At 58.8% G+C, this 19,606-nt stretch overlaps 1 protein-coding gene across 2 annotated transcripts in view; it reads right to left on the bottom strand.

Moving 5' to 3' along the window:
• The window catches only part of LOC122543048 (solute carrier family 23 member 2-like), a 68,973-nt gene that overhangs the window by 21,187 nt on the left and 28,180 nt on the right, over window positions 1-19,606 (bottom strand). For both annotated transcript variants that reach the window (XM_087984454.1, XM_087984453.1), the window contains exons 7-11: window positions 19,003-19,070; window positions 17,744-17,925; window positions 15,662-15,782; window positions 14,969-15,125; window positions 413-560 (exon numbers count right to left, since the gene is read on the bottom strand). In XM_087984454.1, the coding sequence (XP_087840580.1) occupies window positions 413-560; window positions 14,969-15,125; window positions 15,662-15,782; window positions 17,744-17,925; window positions 19,003-19,070 (676 nt within the window). The remainder of the gene's footprint in view (window positions 1-412; window positions 561-14,968; window positions 15,126-15,661; window positions 15,783-17,743; window positions 17,926-19,002; window positions 19,071-19,606) is intronic.

Consider the following 19,606-nt stretch of genomic DNA (forward strand, 5'->3'; position numbering starts at 1 on the left):
CTGAACATCTCTGCGAGGTCTTGTTGCCCAATGCCCTCGAGTGAAGAGCCATTCTCTGGGGTATGATCGGTCTCTGCACTCTGGGTGTGAAACTATCAGGCCTCCAGGATTCTGATGGCGTCCAGACTTGGGGAGGTGGGGGAAAGAGCGAGAGAGAGAGAGAGAGCGCAAAAGAGTGTGAGGGGGAGGGCAAGACTGGGCAGGGGAGCAAGAGAACAAGGAGATTGACAAAAGGGGGAGATAAAGACATTCATAGAAAGGGGAGAGAGAGAGAGATGTGGTGGGGAGGAGATGGGGAGAGAGGATGTGGGGGCTTGTGGATCAGAAAGTGGGGTGAGGGAGATGGAGAGATCAAGCTGGGCAAGTCAGATTGAAAGCCCGAGAGAGAGAGAGTGTGAGAGAGTTGACCTACCTGTTAATGGCATGGACTGGCGGAGGTGGGGCACAGGATAACCGGGCACAGGCATAGTAATCACCGATGGATTCAATGATGCTAGCAACAACAGCACTCAGCATGCCAATTACCCCCGCGGCCGAGACTGTGGGCAAACCCCACTGACCTGATGGAGGCAACAAGACACATGGTCAGGCTGGCACAGAGAGAGAGAGAGAGAGAGAGATGGAGTGTACCCACTAATCCAGACCCTTCCCAAGGAGTGTGATGGGCTCCACATGCAGCCTATTCCAGCTCTGGGGGTCTTGCTCCCTGAACCCCCTGACCAGAGGCTACAGGAGTGAGTTCCCCATGAATCCCAGAATTGGAAGGTGCTCTTCCCATTGCCAAGACGGATTCACATTCACAACGCAGGCAGACATTCCAACACCACTCTCTGAAGGTAGCACCCCCACTGTGTGGGCTGAATGGCTGCCCATGACCGCACACACAGTCACCACCTCAGACCAGGAGCTGCCAGGTACATGGGAGGATCCCAGAGTGTGGGGGACATGGATCCGCTGAGCAGACCAACACCTGCCATACCTTTGTGGGAGCTTGCTGTGCGCAAACTGGTTCAATGAACACAGGAGCAGGAGTAGGCCATTCGGCCCCTGAGCCCGACCCACCATTCAGTCTGATCATGGCTGGTACACCTAACGTAGTTCTGTTTCTTCCCCAAACCCTGGGACTCTCGGGATGAAGGCATTTCTCACTATCCCAGGCAGGCGTGAATGGCCTACCGCATGCTCCGACAGCCCACTATACTACAGAGTCGGTGAGGGGTCAGTGAGGGGTCGGTGAGGGGGTACAGTGTGGGTACAGTGTGGGTGAGAGGGTACAGTGTGGGTGAGGGGTACAGTGTAGGAACAGTGTAGGTGAGGGGGTACAGTGTGGGTGAGGGGTACAGTGTAGGAACAGTGTGGGTGAGGGGTACAGTGTAGGAACAGTGTGGGTGAGGGGGTACAGTGTAGGTACAGTGTGGGTGAGGGGGTACAGTGTAGGTACACTGTGGGTGAGGGGGTACAGTGTGGGTGAGGGGTACAGTGTGGGTGAGGGGGTACAGTGTGGGTGAGGGGGTACAGTGTAGGAACAGTGTGGGTGAGGGGGTACAGTGTGGGTGAGGGGTACAGTGTGGGTGAGGGGGTACAGTGTGGGTGAGGGGGTACAGTGTGGGTACAGTGTGGGTGAGGGGGTACAGTGTGGGTGAGGGGTCAGTGAGGGGTCGGTGAGGGGGTACAGTGTGGGTACAGTGTGGGTGAGGGTTACAGTGTGGGTGAGGGGGTACAGTGTAGGAACAGTGTGGGTGAGGGGTACAGTGTGGGTGAGGGGGTACAGTGTGGGTGAGGGGGTACAGTGTAGGAACAGTGTGGGTGAGGGGTACAGTGTGGGTGAGGGGGTACAGTGTGGGTACAGTGTGGGTGAGGGGGTACAGTGTGGGTGAGGGGTACAGTGTAGGAACAGTGTGGGTGAGGGGTACAGTGTGGGTGAGGGGTACAGTGTAGGAACAGTGTGGGTGAGGGGATACAGTGTAGGTACAGTGTGGGTGAGGGGTACAGTGTGGGTGAGGGGTACAGTGTAGGAACAGTGTGGGTGAGGGGGTGCAGTGTAGGAACAGTGTGGGTGAGGGGGTACAGTGTGGGTGAGGGGGTACAGTGTAGGAACAGTGTGGGTGAGGGGGTACAGTGTGGGTGAGGGGGTACAGTGTGGGTGAGGGGGTACAGTGTGGGTGAGGGGTACAGTGTGGGTGAGGGGGTACAGTGTGGGTGAGGGGTACAGTGTAGGAACAGTGTGGGTGAGGGGGTACAGTGTAGGAACAGTGTGGGTGAGGGGGTACAGTGTGGGTGAGGGGGTACAGTGTGGGTGAAGGGTACAGTGTGGGTGAGGGGGTACAGTGTAGGAACAGTGTGGGTGAGGGGTACAGTGTGGGTGAGGGGTACAGTGTAGGAACAGTGTGGGTGAGGGGTACAGTGTGGGTGAGGGGGTACAGTGTGGGTGAGGGGGTACAGTGTAGGAACAGTGTGGGTGAGGGGGTACAGTGTGGGTGAGGGGGTACAGTGTAGGAACAGTGTGGGTGAGGGGGTACAGTGTAGGAACAGTGTGGGTGAGGGGGTACAGTGTGGGTGAGGGGGTACAGTGTAGGAACAGTGTGGGTGAGGGGTACAGTGTGGGTGAGGGGATACAGTGTAGGAACAGTGTGGGTGAGGGGGTACAGTGTGGGTGAGGGGGTACAGTGTAGGAACAGTGTGGGTGAGGGGTACAGTGTGGGTGAGGGGTACAGTGTAGGAACAGTGTGGGTGAGGGGGTACAGTGTAGGAACAGTGTGGGTGGGGGGTACAGTGTGGGTGAGGGGGTACAGTGTGGGTGAGGGGTACAGTGTAGGAACAGTGTGGGTGAGGGGTACAGTGTGGGTGAGGGGGTACAGTGTAGGAACAGTGTGGGTGAGGGGGTACAGTGTAGGAACAGTGTGGGTGAGGGGGTACAGTGTGGGTGAGGGGTACAGTGTAGGAACAGTGTGGGTGAGGGGGTACAGTGTAGGAACAGTGTGGGTGAGGGGTACAGTGTGGGTGAGGGGATACAGTGTAGGAACAGTGTGGGTGAGGGGGTACAGTGTGGGTGAGGGGGTACAGTGTGGGTGAGGGGTACAGTGTAGGAACAGTGTGGGTGAGGGGTACAGTGTGGGTGAGGGGGTACAGTGTGGGTGAGGGGTACAGTGTAGGAACAGTGTGGGTGAGGGGGTACAGTGTAGGAACAGTGTGGGTGAGGGGGTACAGTGTGGGTGAGGGGTACAGTGTAGGAACAGTGTGGGTGAGGGGGTACAGTGTAGGAACAGTGTGGGTGAGGGGTACAGTGTGGGTGAGGGGATACAGTGTAGGAACAGTGTGGGTGAGGGGGTACAGTGTGGGTGAGGGGGTACAGTGTGGGTGAGGGGTACAGTGTAGGAACAGTGTGGGTGAGGGGTACAGTGTGGGTGAGGGGGTACAGTGTGGGTGAGGGGTACAGTGTAGGAACAGTGTGGGTGAGGGGGTACAGTGTAGGAACAGTGTGGGTGAGGGGGTACAGTGTGGGTGAGGGGTACAGTGTAGGAACAGTGTGGGTGAGGGGGTACAGTGTAGGAACAGTGTGGGTGAGGGGGTACAGTGTGGGTACAGTGTGGGTGAGGGGGTACAGTGTAGGAACAGTGTGGGTGAGGGGGTACAGTGTGGGTACAGTGTGGGTGAGGGGATACAGTGTAGGAACAGTGTGGGTGAGGGGGTACAGTGTAGGAACAGTGTGGGTGAGGGGGTACAGTGTGGGTGAGGGGTACAGTGTAGGAACAGTGTGGGTGAGGGGGTACAGTGTAGGAACAGTGTGGGTGAGGGGTACAGTGTGGGTGAGGGGATACAGTGTAGGAACAGTGTGGGTGAGGGGGTACAGTGTGGGTGAGGGGGTACAGTGTGGGTGAGGGGTACAGTGTAGGAACAGTGTGGGTGAGGGGTACAGTGTGGGTGAGGGGGTACAGTGTGGGTGAGGGGTACAGTGTAGGAACAGTGTGGGTGAGGGGGTACAGTGTAGGAACAGTGTGGGTGAGGGGGTACAGTGTGGGTACAGTGTGGGTGAGGGGGTACAGTGTAGGAACAGTGTGGGTGAGGGGTACAGTGTGGGTGAGGGGTACAGTGTGGGTGAGGGGGTACAGTGTGGGTACAGTGTGGGTGAGGGGTACAGTGTGGGTGAGGGGATACAGTGTGGGTGAGGGGTACAGTGTGGGTGAGGGGGTACAGTGTGGGTGAGGGGTACAGTGTAGGAACAGTGTGGGTGAGGGGGTACAGTGTGGGTGAGGGGATACAGTGTGGGTGAGGGGTACAGTGTGGGTGAGGGGGTACAGTGTGGGTGAGGGGTACAGTGTGGGTGAGGGGGTACAGTGTGGGTACAGTGTGGGTGAGGGGGTACAGGGTGGGTACAGTGTGGGTGAGGGGGTACAGTGTGGGTGAGGGGATACAGTGTGGGTGAGGGGTACAGTGTGGGTGAGGGGGTACAGTGTGGGTGAGGGGTACAGTGTAGGAACAGTGTGGGTGAGGGGGTACAGTGTGGGTGAGGGGGTACAGTGTGGGTGAGGGGTACAGTGTAGGTACAGTGTGGGTGAGGGGGTACAGTGTGGGTGAGGGGTACAGTGTAGGAACAGTGTGGGTGAGGGGGTACAGTGTGGGTGAGGGGTACAGTGTAGGAACAGTGTGGGTGAGGGGGTACAGTGTGGGTGAGGGGGTACAGTGTGGGTGAGGGGATACAGTGTGGGTGAGGGGATACAGTGTATGTACAGTGTGGGTGAGGGGATACAGTGTAGGAACAGTGTGGGTGAGGGGGTACAGTGTGGGTGAGGGGGTACAGTGTGGGTGAGGGGTACAGTGTGGGTGAGGTGATACAGTGTAGGAACAGTGTGGGTGAGGGGTACAGTGTAGGTGAGGGGGTACAGTGTGGGTGAGGGGATACAGTGTGGGTGAGGGGATACAGTGTAGGAACAGTGTGGGTGAGGGGTACAGTGTGGGTGAGGGGGTACAGTGTGGGTGAGGGGGTACAGTGTGGGTGAGGGGTACAGTGTAGGAACAGTGTGGGTGAGGGGGTACAGTGTGGGTGAGGGGGTACAGTGTGGGAACAGTGTGGGTGAGGGGGTACAGTGTAGGAACAGTGTGGGTGAGGGGGTACAGTGTAGGAACAGCGTGGGTGAGGGGTACAGTGTGGGTGAGGGGGTACAGTGTAGGAACAGTGTGGGTGAGGGGGTACAGTGTGGGTGAGGGGGTACAGTGTAGGAACAGTGTGGGTGAGGGGGTACAGTGTAGGAACAGTGTGGGTGAGGGGTACAGTGTGGGTGAGGGGTACAGTGTGGGTGAGGAGGTACAGTGTGGGTGAGGGGGTACAGTGTAGGAACAGCGTGGGTGAGGGGTACAGTGTAGGTACAGTGTGGGTGAGGGGGTACAGTGTGGGTGAGGGGTACAGTGTAGGAACAGTGTGGGTGAGGGGGTACAGTGTAGGAACAGTGTGGGTGAGGGGGTACAGTGTGGGTGAGGGGTACAGTGTGGGTACAGTGTGGGTGAGGGGGTACAGTGTGGGTGAGGGGGTACAGTGTAGGAACAGTGTGGGTGAGGGGTACAGTGTAGGAACAGCGTGGGTGAGGGGTACAGTGTAGGTACAGTGTGGGTGAGGGGGTACAGTGTGGGTGAGGGGGTACAGTGTAGGAACAGTGTGGGTGAGGGGGTACAGTGTGGGTGAGGGGGTACAGTGTGGGTGAGGGGGTACAGTGTAGGAACAGTGTGGGTGAGGGGGTACAGTGTGGGTGAGGGGTACAGTGTAGGAACAGCGTGGGTGAGGGGTACAGTGTAGGTACAGTGTGGGTGAGGGGGTACAGTGTGGGTGAGGGGTACAGTGTGGGTACAGTGTGGGTGAGGGGTACAGTGTAGGAACAGTGTGGGTGAGGGGGTACAGTGTGGGTGAGGGGTACAGTGTAGGAACAGCGTGGGTGAGGGGTACAGTGTAGGTACAGTGTGGGTGAGGGGGTACAGTGTGGGTGAGGGGTACAGTGTGGGTACAGTGTGGGTGAGGGGTACAGTGTAGGTACAGTGTGGGTGAGGGGTACAGTGTGGGTGAGGGGGTACAGTGTGGGTGAGGGGGTACAGTGTAGGAACAGTGTGGGTGAGGGGGTATAGTGTAGGTACAGTGTGGGTGAGGGGGTACAGTGTGGGTGAGGGGTACAGTGTGGGTGAGGGGGTACAGTGTGGGTGAGAGGGTACAGTGTGGGTGAGAGGGTACAGTGTGGGTGAGGGGGTACAGTGTAGGTACAGTGTGGGTACAGTGTGGGTGAGGGGGTACAGTGTGGGTGAGGGGTACAGTGTAGGAACAGTGTGGGTGAGGGGGTACAGTGTGGGTGAGGGGTACAGTGTGGGTGAGGGGGTACAGTGTGGGTGAGGGGTACAGTGTGGGTGAGGGGGTACAGTGTGGGTGAGAGGGTACAGTGTGGGTGAGGGGGTACAGTGTAGGTACAGTGTGGGTACAGTGTGGGTGAGGGGGTACAGTGTGGGTGAGGGGATACAGTGTGGGTGAGGGGTACAGTGTGGGTGAGGGGGTACAGTGTGGGTGAGGGGTACAGTGTGGGTGAGGGGGTACAGTGTGGGTGAGGGGTACAGTGTGGGTAAGGGGTACAGTGTAGGAACAGTGTGGGTGAGGGGGTACAGTGTGGGTGAGGGGTACAGTGTGGGTGAGGGGTACAGTGTGGGTGAGGGGGTACAGTGTGGGTGAGGGGTACGGTGTGGGTAAGGGGTACAGTGTAGGAACAGTGTGGGTGAGGGGATACAGTGTAGGTACAGTGTGGGTGAGGGGTACGGTGTGGGTAAGGGGTACAGTGTAGGAACAGTGTGGGTGAGGGGGTACAGTGTGGGTGAGGGGTACAGTGTGGGTGAGGGGGTACAGTGTGGGTGAGAGGGTACAGTGTAGGAACAGTGTGGGTGAGGGGATACAGTGTGGGTGAGGGGTACAGTGTGGGTGAGGGGGTACAGTGTGGGTGAGGGGTACGGTGTGGGTAAGGGGTACAGTGTAGGAACAGTGTGGGTGAGGGGGTACAGTGTGGGTGAGGGGTACGGTGTGGGTAAGGGGTACAGTGTAGGAACAGTGTCGGTGAGGGGGTACAGTGTGGGTGAGGGGGTACAGTGCAGGTACAGTGTGGGTGAGGGGATACAGTGTGGGTGAGGGGTACAGTGTAGGAACGGTGTGGGTGAGGGGGTACAGTGTGGGTACAGTGTGGGTGAGGGGGTACAGTGTGGGTGAGGGGTACAGTGTGGGTGAGGGGTACAGTGTGGGTGAGGGGATACAGTGTAGGAACAGTGTGGGTGAGGGGTACAGTGTGGGTGAGGGGTACAGTGTGGGTGAGGGGATACAGTGTAGGAACAGTGTGGGTGAGGGGTACAGTGTGGGTGAGGGGGTACAGTGTGGGTGAGGGGTACAGTGTGGGTGAGGGGGTACAGTGTGGGTACAGTGTGGGTGAGGGGTACAGTGTGGGTGAGGGGTACAGTGTGGGTGAGGGGATACAGTGTAGGAACAGTGTGGGTGAGGGGTACAGTGTGGGTGAGGGGGTACAGTGTGGGTGAGGGGGTACACTGTGGGTGAGGGGGTACAGTGTGGGTGAGGGGTACAGTGTGGGTGAGGGGGTACAGTGTGGGTGAGGGGGTACAGTGTAGGAACAGTGTGGGTGAGGGGGTACAGTGTGGGTGAGGGGTACAGTGTGGGTGAGGGGGTACAGTGTGGGTGAGGGGGTACAGTGTGGGTACAGTGTGGGTGAGGGGGTACAGTGTGGGTGAGGGGTCAGTGAGGGGTCGGTGAGGGGGTACAGTGTGGGTACAGTGTGGGTGAGGGTTACAGTGTGGGTGAGGGGGTACAGTGTAGGAACAGTGTGGGTGAGGGGTACAGTGTGGGTGAGGGGGTACAGTGTAGGAACAGTGTGGGTGAGGGGTACAGTGTGGGTGAGGGGGTACAGTGTGGGTACAGTGTGGGTGAGGGGGTACAGTGTGGGTGAGGGGTACAGTGTAGGAACAGTGTGGGTGAGGGGTACAGTGTGGGTGAGGGGTACAGTGTAGGAACAGTGTGGGTGAGGGGATACAGTGTAGGAACAGTGTGGGTGAGGGGTACAGTGTGGGTGAGGGGTACAGTGTAGGAACAGTGTGGGTGAGGGGGTGCAGTGTGGGTACAGTGTGGGTGAGGGGTACAGTGTGGGTGAGGGGTACAGTGTAGGAACAGTGTGGGTGAGGGGGTGCAGTGTAGGAACAGTGTGGGTGAGGGGTACAGTGTAGGAACAGTGTGGGTGAGGGGGTACAGTGTGGGTGAGGGGGTACAGTGTAGGAACAGTGTGGGTGAGGGGGTACAGTGTGGGTGAGGGGGTACAGTGTGGGTGAGGGGGTACAGTGTGGGTGAGGGGTACAGTGTGGGTGAGGGGGTACAGTGTGGGTGAGGGGTACAGTGTAGGAACAGTGTGGGTGAGGGGGTGCAGTGTAGGAACAGTGTGGGTGAGGGGGTACAGTGTAGGAACAGTGTGGGTGAGGGGGTACAGTGTAGGAACAGTGTGGGTGAGGGGGTACAGTGTGGGTGAGGGGGTACAGTGTAGGAACAGTGTGGGTGAGGGGTACAGTGTGGGTGAGGGGATACAGTGTAGGAACAGTGTGGGTGAGGGGGTACAGTGTGGGTGAGGGGGTACAGTGTAGGAACAGTGTGGGTGAGGGGTACAGTGTGGGTGAGGGGTACAGTGTAGGAACAGTGTGGGTGAGGGGGTACAGTGTAGGAACAGTGTGGGTGGGGGGTACAGTGTGGGTGAGGGGGTACAGTGTGGGTGAGGGGTACAGTGTAGGAACAGTGTGGGTGAGGGGTACAGTGTGGGTGAGGGGGTACAGTGTAGGAACAGTGTGGGTGAGGGGGTACAGTGTAGGAACAGTGTGGGTGAGGGGGTACAGTGTGGGTGAGGGGTACAGTGTAGGAACAGTGTGGGTGAGGGGGTACAGTGTAGGAACAGTGTGGGTGAGGGGTACAGTGTGGGTGAGGGGATACAGTGTAGGAACAGTGTGGGTGAGGGGGTACAGTGTGGGTGAGGGGGTACAGTGTGGGTGAGGGGTACAGTGTAGGAACAGTGTGGGTGAGGGGTACAGTGTGGGTGAGGGGGTACAGTGTGGGTGAGGGGTACAGTGTAGGAACAGTGTGGGTGAGGGGGTACAGTGTAGGAACAGTGTGGGTGAGGGGGTACAGTGTGGGTGAGGGGTACAGTGTAGGAACAGTGTGGGTGAGGGGGTACAGTGTAGGAACAGTGTGGGTGAGGGGTACAGTGTGGGTGAGGGGATACAGTGTAGGAACAGTGTGGGTGAGGGGGTACAGTGTGGGTGAGGGGGTACAGTGTGGGTGAGGGGTACAGTGTAGGAACAGTGTGGGTGAGGGGTACAGTGTGGGTGAGGGGGTACAGTGTGGGTGAGGGGTACAGTGTAGGAACAGTGTGGGTGAGGGGGTACAGTGTAGGAACAGTGTGGGTGAGGGGGTACAGTGTGGGTGAGGGGTACAGTGTAGGAACAGTGTGGGTGAGGGGGTACAGTGTAGGAACAGTGTGGGTGAGGGGGTACAGTGTGGGTACAGTGTGGGTGAGGGGGTACAGTGTAGGAACAGTGTGGGTGAGGGGGTACAGTGTGGGTACAGTGTGGGTGAGGGGATACAGTGTAGGAACAGTGTGGGTGAGGGGGTACAGTGTAGGAACAGTGTGGGTGAGGGGGTACAGTGTGGGTGAGGGGTACAGTGTAGGAACAGTGTGGGTGAGGGGGTACAGTGTAGGAACAGTGTGGGTGAGGGGTACAGTGTGGGTGAGGGGATACAGTGTAGGAACAGTGTGGGTGAGGGGGTACAGTGTGGGTGAGGGGGTACAGTGTGGGTGAGGGGTACAGTGTAGGAACAGTGTGGGTGAGGGGTACAGTGTGGGTGAGGGGGTACAGTGTGGGTGAGGGGTACAGTGTAGGAACAGTGTGGGTGAGGGGGTACAGTGTAGGAACAGTGTGGGTGAGGGGGTACAGTGTGGGTACAGTGTGGGTGAGGGGGTACAGTGTAGGAACAGTGTGGGTGAGGGGTACAGTGTGGGTGAGGGGTACAGTGTGGGTGAGGGGGTACAGTGTGGGTACAGTGTGGGTGAGGGGTACAGTGTGGGTGAGGGGATACAGTGTGGGTGAGGGGTACAGTGTGGGTGAGGGGGTACAGTGTGGGTGAGGGGTACAGTGTAGGAACAGTGTGGGTGAGGGGGTACAGTGTGGGTGAGGGGATACAGTGTGGGTGAGGGGTACAGTGTGGGTGAGGGGGTACAGTGTGGGTGAGGGGTACAGTGTGGGTGAGGGGGTACAGTGTGGGTACAGTGTGGGTGAGGGGGTACAGGGTGGGTACAGTGTGGGTGAGGGGGTACAGTGTGGGTGAGGGGATACAGTGTGGGTGAGGGGTACAGTGTGGGTGAGGGGGTACAGTGTGGGTGAGGGGTACAGTGTAGGAACAGTGTGGGTGAGGGGGTACAGTGTGGGTGAGGGGGTACAGTGTGGGTGAGGGGTACAGTGTAGGTACAGTGTGGGTGAGGGGGTACAGTGTGGGTGAGGGGTACAGTGTAGGAACAGTGTGGGTGAGGGGGTACAGTGTGGGTGAGGGGTACAGTGTAGGAACAGTGTGGGTGAGGGGGTACAGTGTGGGTGAGGGGGTACAGTGTGGGTGAGGGGATACAGTGTGGGTGAGGGGATACAGTGTATGTACAGTGTGGGTGAGGGGATACAGTGTAGGAACAGTGTGGGTGAGGGGGTACAGTGTGGGTGAGGGGGTACAGTGTGGGTGAGGGGTACAGTGTGGGTGAGGTGATACAGTGTAGGAACAGTGTGGGTGAGGGGTACAGTGTAGGTGAGGGGGTACAGTGTGGGTGAGGGGATACAGTGTGGGTGAGGGGATACAGTGTAGGAACAGTGTGGGTGAGGGGTACAGTGTGGGTGAGGGGGTACAGTGTGGGTGAGGGGGTACAGTGTGGGTGAGGGGTACAGTGTAGGAACAGTGTGGGTGAGGGGGTACAGTGTGGGTGAGGGGGTACAGTGTGGGAACAGTGTGGGTGAGGGGGTACAGTGTAGGAACAGTGTGGGTGAGGGGGTACAGTGTAGGAACAGCGTGGGTGAGGGGTACAGTGTGGGTGAGGGGGTACAGTGTAGGAACAGTGTGGGTGAGGGGGTACAGTGTGGGTGAGGGGGTACAGTGTAGGAACAGTGTGGGTGAGGGGGTACAGTGTAGGAACAGTGTGGGTGAGGGGTACAGTGTGGGTGAGGGGTACAGTGTGGGTGAGGAGGTACAGTGTGGGTGAGGGGGTACAGTGTAGGAACAGCGTGGGTGAGGGGTACAGTGTAGGTACAGTGTGGGTGAGGGGGTACAGTGTGGGTGAGGGGTACAGTGTAGGAACAGTGTGGGTGAGGGGGTACAGTGTAGGAACAGTGTGGGTGAGGGGGTACAGTGTGGGTGAGGGGTACAGTGTGGGTACAGTGTGGGTGAGGGGGTACAGTGTGGGTGAGGGGGTACAGTGTAGGAACAGTGTGGGTGAGGGGTACAGTGTAGGAACAGCGTGGGTGAGGGGTACAGTGTAGGTACAGTGTGGGTGAGGGGGTACAGTGTGGGTGAGGGGGTACAGTGTAGGAACAGTGTGGGTGAGGGGGTACAGTGTGGGTGAGGGGGTACAGTGTGGGTGAGGGGGTACAGTGTAGGAACAGTGTGGGTGAGGGGGTACAGTGTGGGTGAGGGGTACAGTGTAGGAACAGCGTGGGTGAGGGGTACAGTGTAGGTACAGTGTGGGTGAGGGGGTACAGTGTGGGTGAGGGGTACAGTGTGGGTACAGTGTGGGTGAGGGGTACAGTGTAGGAACAGTGTGGGTGAGGGGGTACAGTGTGGGTGAGGGGTACAGTGTAGGAACAGCGTGGGTGAGGGGTACAGTGTAGGTACAGTGTGGGTGAGGGGGTACAGTGTGGGTGAGGGGTACAGTGTGGGTACAGTGTGGGTGAGGGGTACAGTGTAGGTACAGTGTGGGTGAGGGGTACAGTGTGGGTGAGGGGGTACAGTGTGGGTGAGGGGGTACAGTGTAGGAACAGTGTGGGTGAGGGGGTATAGTGTAGGTACAGTGTGGGTGAGGGGGTACAGTGTGGGTGAGGGGTACAGTGTGGGTGAGGGGGTACAGTGTGGGTGAGAGGGTACAGTGTGGGTGAGAGGGTACAGTGTGGGTGAGGGGGTACAGTGTAGGTACAGTGTGGGTACAGTGTGGGTGAGGGGGTACAGTGTGGGTGAGGGGTACAGTGTAGGAACAGTGTGGGTGAGGGGGTACAGTGTGGGTGAGGGGTACAGTGTGGGTGAGGGGGTACAGTGTGGGTGAGGGGTACAGTGTGGGTGAGGGGGTACAGTGTGGGTGAGAGGGTACAGTGTGGGTGAGGGGGTACAGTGTAGGTACAGTGTGGGTACAGTGTGGGTGAGGGGGTACAGTGTGGGTGAGGGGATACAGTGTGGGTGAGGGGTACAGTGTGGGTGAGGGGGTACAGTGTGGGTGAGGGGTACAGTGTGGGTGAGGGGGTACAGTGTGGGTGAGGGGTACAGTGTGGGTAAGGGGTACAGTGTAGGAACAGTGTGGGTGAGGGGGTACAGTGTGGGTGAGGGGTACAGTGTGGGTGAGGGGTACAGTGTGGGTGAGGGGGTACAGTGTGGGTGAGGGGTACGGTGTGGGTAAGGGGTACAGTGTAGGTACAGTGTGGGTGAGGGGTACGGTGTGGGTAAGGGGTACAGTGTAGGAACAGTGTGGGTGAGGGGGTACAGTGTGGGTGAGGGGTACAGTGTGGGTGAGGGGGTACAGTGTGGGTGAGAGGGTACAGTGTAGGAACAGTGTGGGTGAGGGGATACAGTGTGGGTGAGGGGTACAGTGTGGGTGAGGGGGTACAGTGTGGGTGAGGGGTACGGTGTGGGTAAGGGGTACAGTGTAGGAACAGTGTGGGTGAGGGGGTACAGTGTGGGTGAGGGGTACGGTGTGGGTAAGGGGTACAGTGTAGGAACAGTGTCGGTGAGGGGGTACAGTGTGGGTGAGGGGGTACAGTGCAGGTACAGTGTGGGTGAGGGGATACAGTGTGGGTGAGGGGTACAGTGTAGGAACGGTGTGGGTGAGGGGGTACAGTGTGGGTACAGTGTGGGTGAGGGGGTACAGTGTGGGTGAGGGGTACAGTGTGGGTGAGGGGTACAGTGTGGGTGAGGGGATACAGTGTAGGAACAGTGTGGGTGAGGGGTACAGTGTGGGTGAGGGGTACAGTGTGGGTGAGGGGATACAGTGTAGGAACAGTGTGGGTGAGGGGTACAGTGTGGGTGAGGGGGTACAGTGTGGGTGAGGGGTACAGTGTGGGTGAGGGGGTACAGTGTGGGTACAGTGTGGGTGAGGGGTACAGTGTGGGTGAGGGGTACAGTGTGGGTGAGGGGATACAGTGTAGGAACAGTGTGGGTGAGGGGTACAGTGTGGGTGAGGGGGTACAGTGTGGGTGAGGGGGTACAGTGTGGGTGAGGGGTACAGTGTAGGAACAGTGTGGGTGAGGGGGTACAGTGTGGGTGAGGGGTACAGTGTAGGAACAGTGTGGGTGAGGGGTACAGTGTGGGTGAGGGGTACAGTGTGGGTGAGGGGTACAGTGTAGGAACAGTGTCGGTGAGGGGGTACAGTGTGGGTGAGGGGTACAGTGTAGGAACAGTGTGGGTGAGGGGTACAGTGTAGGAACAGTGTGGGTGAGGGGGTACAGTGTAGGAACAGTGTGGGTGAGGGGTACAGTGTGGGTGAGGGGGTACAGTGTGGTGAGGGGGTACAGTGTAGGAACAGTGTGGGTGAGGGGGTACAGTGTGGGTGAGGGGTACAGTGTGGGTGAGGGGTACAGTGTAGGAACAGTGTGGGTGAGGGGGTACAGTGTGGGTGAGGGGTACAGTGTGGGTGAGGGGTACAGTGTAGGAACAGTGTGGGTGAGGGGATACAGTGTGGGTGAGGGGGTACAGTGTGGGTGAGGGGTACAGTGTAGGAACAGTGTGGGTGAGGGGGTACAGTGTGGGTGAGGGGTACAGTGTAGGAACAGTGTGGGTGAGGGGATACAGTGTGGGTGAGGGGGTACAGTGTGGGTGAGGGGGTACAGTGTAGGAACAGTGTGGGTGAGGGGGTACAGTGTGGGTGAGGGGTACAGTGTGGGTACAGTGTGGGTGAGGGGGTACAGTGTGGGTGAGGGGTACAGTGTAGGAACAGTGTGGGTGAGGGGGTACAGTGTGGGTGAGGGGTACAGTGTGGGTACAGTGTGGGTGAGGGGGTACAGTGTGGGTGAGGGGTACAGTGTGGGTACAGTGTGGGTGAGGGGTACAGTGTAGGAACAGTGTGGGTGAGGGGGTACAGTGTGGGTGAGGGGTACAGTGTAGGAACAGTGTGGGTGAGGGGTACAGTGTAGGAACAGTGTGGGTGAGGGGTACAGTGTAGGTACAGTGTGGGTGAGGGGGTATAGTGTAGGTACAGTGTGGGTGAGGGGGTACAGTGTGGGTGAGGGGTACAGTGTGGGTGAGGGGGTACAGTGTGGGTGAGGGGGTACAGTGTGGGTGAGGGGGTACAGTGTGGGTACAGTGTAGGTGAGGGGGTACAGTGTGGGTACAGTGTGGGTGAGGGGGTACAGTGTGGGTGAGGGGGTACAGTGTGGGTACAGTGTAGGTGAGGGGGTACAGTGTGGGTACAGTGTGGGTGAGGGGGTACAGTGTGGGTGAGGGGGTACAGTGTGGGTACAGTGTAGGTACAGTGTGGGTGAGGGGTCATGGAGAACAGTAGAGAGCGCTCTGAGATCTCCCGTGTTTGATGCTGGTTTAAGCAGCCAGTGATGTGGAGCAGTCCATTGTATAGGGCTCTGCCGTGACAGAGGGTTAAATCTGCGCTGGTATGGCCCAACACTCTGATCATGGAGGACAGGCAGTTACAGTCTCACGGCTACGTAGCAGACTTACAGGGGTAAGGAACTTTGAACCACGGAGCGACAGAGAGGACACCTTTCCGAGCATCAGTCCGAGCGTAGTATCCATACTGACTACTGTCCGGTGGGAAAACATCCGTCACGGTGAAGATAAAGCACAGGAACCACGAGACCAGGATGGCCAAGATAATCTGCAGGACAACAGCCAGAAAGGAGGAGCTGGGAGTCAGTCAGACGCAATCACTACACTGCCATGCAGTCTGCCATCTGCTGGAGGATTTGGCACAGCACTGAGAGGGTGCCACCTTGCCAAGAGCACTCTGCTGCCCAACCTCAGCTCAACCCTCCCAGGGGAAAAGCCCGGCTCTGATAGCACAGCAAGATCCCAACAGGACCCAGCAAATGCTCACCCCCTCCATCCCCACCCCATCGCCCTCTCGACACGCCAGTCACTCCCTCCTCAGGACACCCCAGTCACTCCCTGACGGATCGATTTCGATCACTGGGGATCAGGTCCCTGTCAGGGAATCCGTTTGCTGGCTGGAGATCCAGCCTCTCCCTGGGGGGTTCGAGTCCTTCTCGAGAGATCCATTTGCTCACCGGGGAATCAGATCGCTCTGTGGGGAGAGGGGTGGGATTTTGCCGGTCTCCAGGCAGGATGGTAAGCTGTGAAAAGCCAGGGAGTGAGTGAGTGCGTGCTGCCTGTAACCTGGACCAGTGTACTCACCGGGAACATCTTAAAGAGCTGCAGCTTGTAGGCAGTCCAACCTTTCTTGTATTTATAAACCGGAAGGGGAAGTTTCACATTGCGAGCGTACTGAGAGAAAAACAGCACCAAGAAGATGGTCCTGGGAGGGAAATAAACACACCGGCAACGTTCAGGGCTGGAGCGGCAGTGAGTCATCCCTGCTCCCTCTGTCCGGGAATACCGCTCCCGCCGTCCGGGAAACCCGCTCCCTCCGTCCAGGAATACCGCTCCCGCCGTCCGGGAAACCCGCGCCCTCCGTCCGGGAATACTGCGCCCTCTGTCCGGGAATACCGCTCCCGCCGTCCGGGAAACCCGCGCCCTCCGTCCGGGAATACTGCGCCCTCTGTCTGGGAATACCGCTCCCGCCGTCCGGGAAACCCGCGCCCTCCGTCCGGGAATACTGCGCCCTCCGTCCGGGAATACTGCTCCCTCTGTCCGGGAATACCGCTCCCGCCGTCCGGGAAACCCGCGCCCTCCGTCCGGGAATACTGCGCCCTCCGTCCGGGAATACTGCGCCCTCTGTCTGGGAATACCGCTCCCTCCATCCCGAAACCCCGCTCCCTTCGTCCGGGAATACCGCGCATTCCGTCCGGGAAACCTGTGCCCTCTGTCCAGGAATACCGCTCCCTCCGTCCGGGAACCTCGTTCCTTCCTTCTGGGAACACAACTCCCTCCGTCCGGGAACACCGCTCCCTCCGTCTGGGAATACCGCGCACTCCTCCCGGGAATACCACGCACTCTGCCCAGGAAACCTGTGCCCTCTATCCAGGAATACCGCTCTCTCCATCTGGGAACCTCGCTCCCTCCGTTCAGGAATACTGCTCCCTCCGTCCAGGAACCTCGATCCCTCCGTCCGGGAACCCTACTCCCTCCGTCCGGGAATACCACTCCCACCGTCCGGGAAACCTGTGCCCTCTGTCCGGGAACCTCGCTCCCTCCATCCGGGAATACTGCTCCCTCCGTCCGGGAACCTCGCTCCCTCTGTCCGGGAATATCGCTCCCTCTGTCCGGGAATACTGCTCCCTCCATCCGGGAATACCGCACACTTCGTCTGGGAAACCTGTGCCCTCAGTCCGGGAACCTCACTCCCTCAGTCCGGGAAACCTCTCCCACTGTTCGGGAATCCCGCTCTCTACATCTGGGACTGCTCCCTCCGTCTGGGAACCCTGCTCCCTCCATCCCGGAACCCCGCTTCCTCCGTCTGGGAATACCTCTCCCTCCATCCCGGAACCCCGCTTCCTCCGTCCGGGAATACCACTCCCTCCGTCCGGGAACCCTGCTCCCTCCGTCCGGGAACCCTGCTCCCTCCATCCCGGAACCCCGCTTCCTCCGTCCGGGAATACCACCCCCTCCGTCCGGGAACCCCGCTCCCTTTGTCCGGGAACCCCGCTCCCTTTGTCCGGGAACCCTGCTCCCTCCATCAGGGAGGTTGCCAACTCAGCCTTGGCATGGACCTGGTACTGCACTGGGGCACACAGCCGGATAGAGGGAGAGCGTCTACAGCATGTGCCCACTCACATGGTCAGCAACGCTCCCTCATCGACAACCCACTGTACTATCCCACCAACTCAGGACGTCACAGCCTGCCCCTGCATCCGAGGGCACTTCAGAGCCCCATCTGCGGACCTCCACACCCAGAGCCGTGGACACTGGAGGGAGAGGGGAGCCGGTGAGTTGTAACGCCTGTGGAACTGGGGGGCAGGCCATCAGTTTCTGGGTGGAACAGCAGACTCACTGCAGCCCTGTTACTGACAGCGGACAGCTCCAGACTGAGAGGTCACTATCCCTTCCTAATCCCTCCCTTTCCCCCTCCTCACGCTCACCGAGTCCTGACGGGAAGGACAACCCCCTTTCCTGCTCCCACCCCTCCACCCAACTCCTTGGGGCAGGGCATGACCGCAGTCTTTGGGGGTGGGGGTGGGGGAGGGGTGAGCTAACCACGTGACAAATGCTTCCTTCAGCCTGGCACCACCCCTGAGCAATCCCACAGTATCCCCTCCCCAATGCCAGCCCCGGCCCACTGCCTCTCCACCGCAGCCAAAGCTGCGTACCCATACTCACAGCATGGCAATGCCCCAGTGCTGCCCAGCTCGCTCGCCAGCTGCCTGGTAGCCGGACAGGCCAATCAGAGCCACTGTTGGGGTGATGGTCAAAGGTCCGATGTAGTTCAGCAGAATGCCAGGCAGACCCAGCAACCCGATCAGCACCTCCACCAGCGAGGACATGATGATGGCGCCTTGGATCTGTGGTGGGCAGAGGGGCAAGTCACTCCACTGGACTAGAGGGGCAGAATAGCCTTGGAGCCCCTTCCCCCCCACACCACCCCAGTCTCAGAGAGCTGAGCCATGGTGAACTGCCTTGTCACAGCCAGGCACCCCTCAGTGGGGACAAAGAGAAGATCTGTCCAAACCAGCCCACCCTGACATTCCCGAACATCACACAGGAACACCAACCTTCTGATGGCCAGCACGCTCAGGATAGGCCAGGGGGAATTCTGGCCATCCCCCTCTCCCACCGGCCCCAGGGTCACAGAGCTCCACTTAGGCTATCTCCCTCCCTGCTTTCTCATCCCACTCCAGTCCCAATTCCCCCCCCCCGCCTCATCCGTGGGGCTTGTCTATGGGAGTAATGGAAACGTGACGCGGATTAACCCCCCCCCACAATCCCCTGGCCTGTCAGAAGGTCACATATCCACCCCCCAGTCCCATTGAGGCTTGGGCACATCACCAGCTCTGTGTCCCATGTCTAACAGTACTCTCACCACTGCGCCCAACGCACACGGCTGGGCCAATGTGTTCCCACTCCGGGCTGGGAGCCATCGGGAGGGACATGGGATCTGAAGGATAGAGGGTAGGGTCCGGTGACAAGTGTCACTCACCGAGGTGGGTCCCTCAGTGTCTCCCAGCCATCCGCCTGGGTCTGACAGACACTTGCTGGGACCACAGTCCACCTGGGAATCTCCCACAGCTACACAGAGAGGTTTCACACAACAGCTCGGAGCTGGATGTCCGGGATGGAGCCAGCATCCCAGAGTCAGGGAGCTGAGAGAGAGAGGGAGGGACAGGATCACTTCATCAGCCGTCTCTGCTGACTGCCTCAGTGCAGCACCGGGAGAGAGACAGAGGGACCCCTTCAGTTAATGGTGCACCCTGACACTGTCACCAACAATACTCCCACCTTACCCCCTCCCCTCCCGACCACCTCTCCTCGTGACTCCTGTCCCTCTCAGCCAGACCTGGGTCTGAAAGGGCACACCATCAACGAGAAGACGTTGAGGGAGCTGTGACCAAAATTAAGGAGTACCTCTGAGAGAGCCTTACCTCTCGGATCCTGGGATGCCAAATATGCGAAGTGTCCATCACTTCAGAGCTATTCCTAAAGGTTACATCTTAAAGGTAAGGACATGGGGAAAACAGAGAGAGAGTCAAAGAACAGTAGCCTAATGCCCCTGACCCTATCAGTGAGTGTGTGAGGGACGTGTGTGACACACGCGCGCGCACGCGCCATTGGAGGCAGTCCAGAGAAGATTCACTTGGCTGATCCTGGGGATGGAGGGACTCTCTTATGAGGACAGCTTGCGTAGGGTGGGCTTGTACTGACTGGAGCTCAGAGGAATGACAGGAGACCTTGCTGAAATGTACAAGATCCTAAGGGATATGGAGAGGTTGTTCCCCCTTGTGGGAGAGTCTGGGACCAGAGGGTGTACTCTCAGAGAAAGGGGTCACCCACTGATGAGAGAGATGTGGAGGAGTTTCTCCTCTCTGAGGGGAGTGAGGCTGTGGGATTCTCTCCCACAGAGGGATGGCAAGGCTGGGTCACTAAAGGCTGAGACAGAGAGGAGGGAGGGGGAATCGAGGGCGATGGGGAACAGGCAGGAAAGGGAAGTGGTGGGTGATCAGGTCAGCCACAATCTGATTGAATGGC

Source organism: Chiloscyllium plagiosum, unplaced genomic scaffold, assembly GCF_037043375.1.
Source record: "Chiloscyllium plagiosum isolate Xiang-an unplaced genomic scaffold, Cpla_swu_hap1 HiC_scaffold_48, whole genome shotgun sequence".
NCBI classification, from domain to species: domain Eukaryota; kingdom Metazoa; phylum Chordata; class Chondrichthyes; order Orectolobiformes; family Hemiscylliidae; genus Chiloscyllium; species Chiloscyllium plagiosum.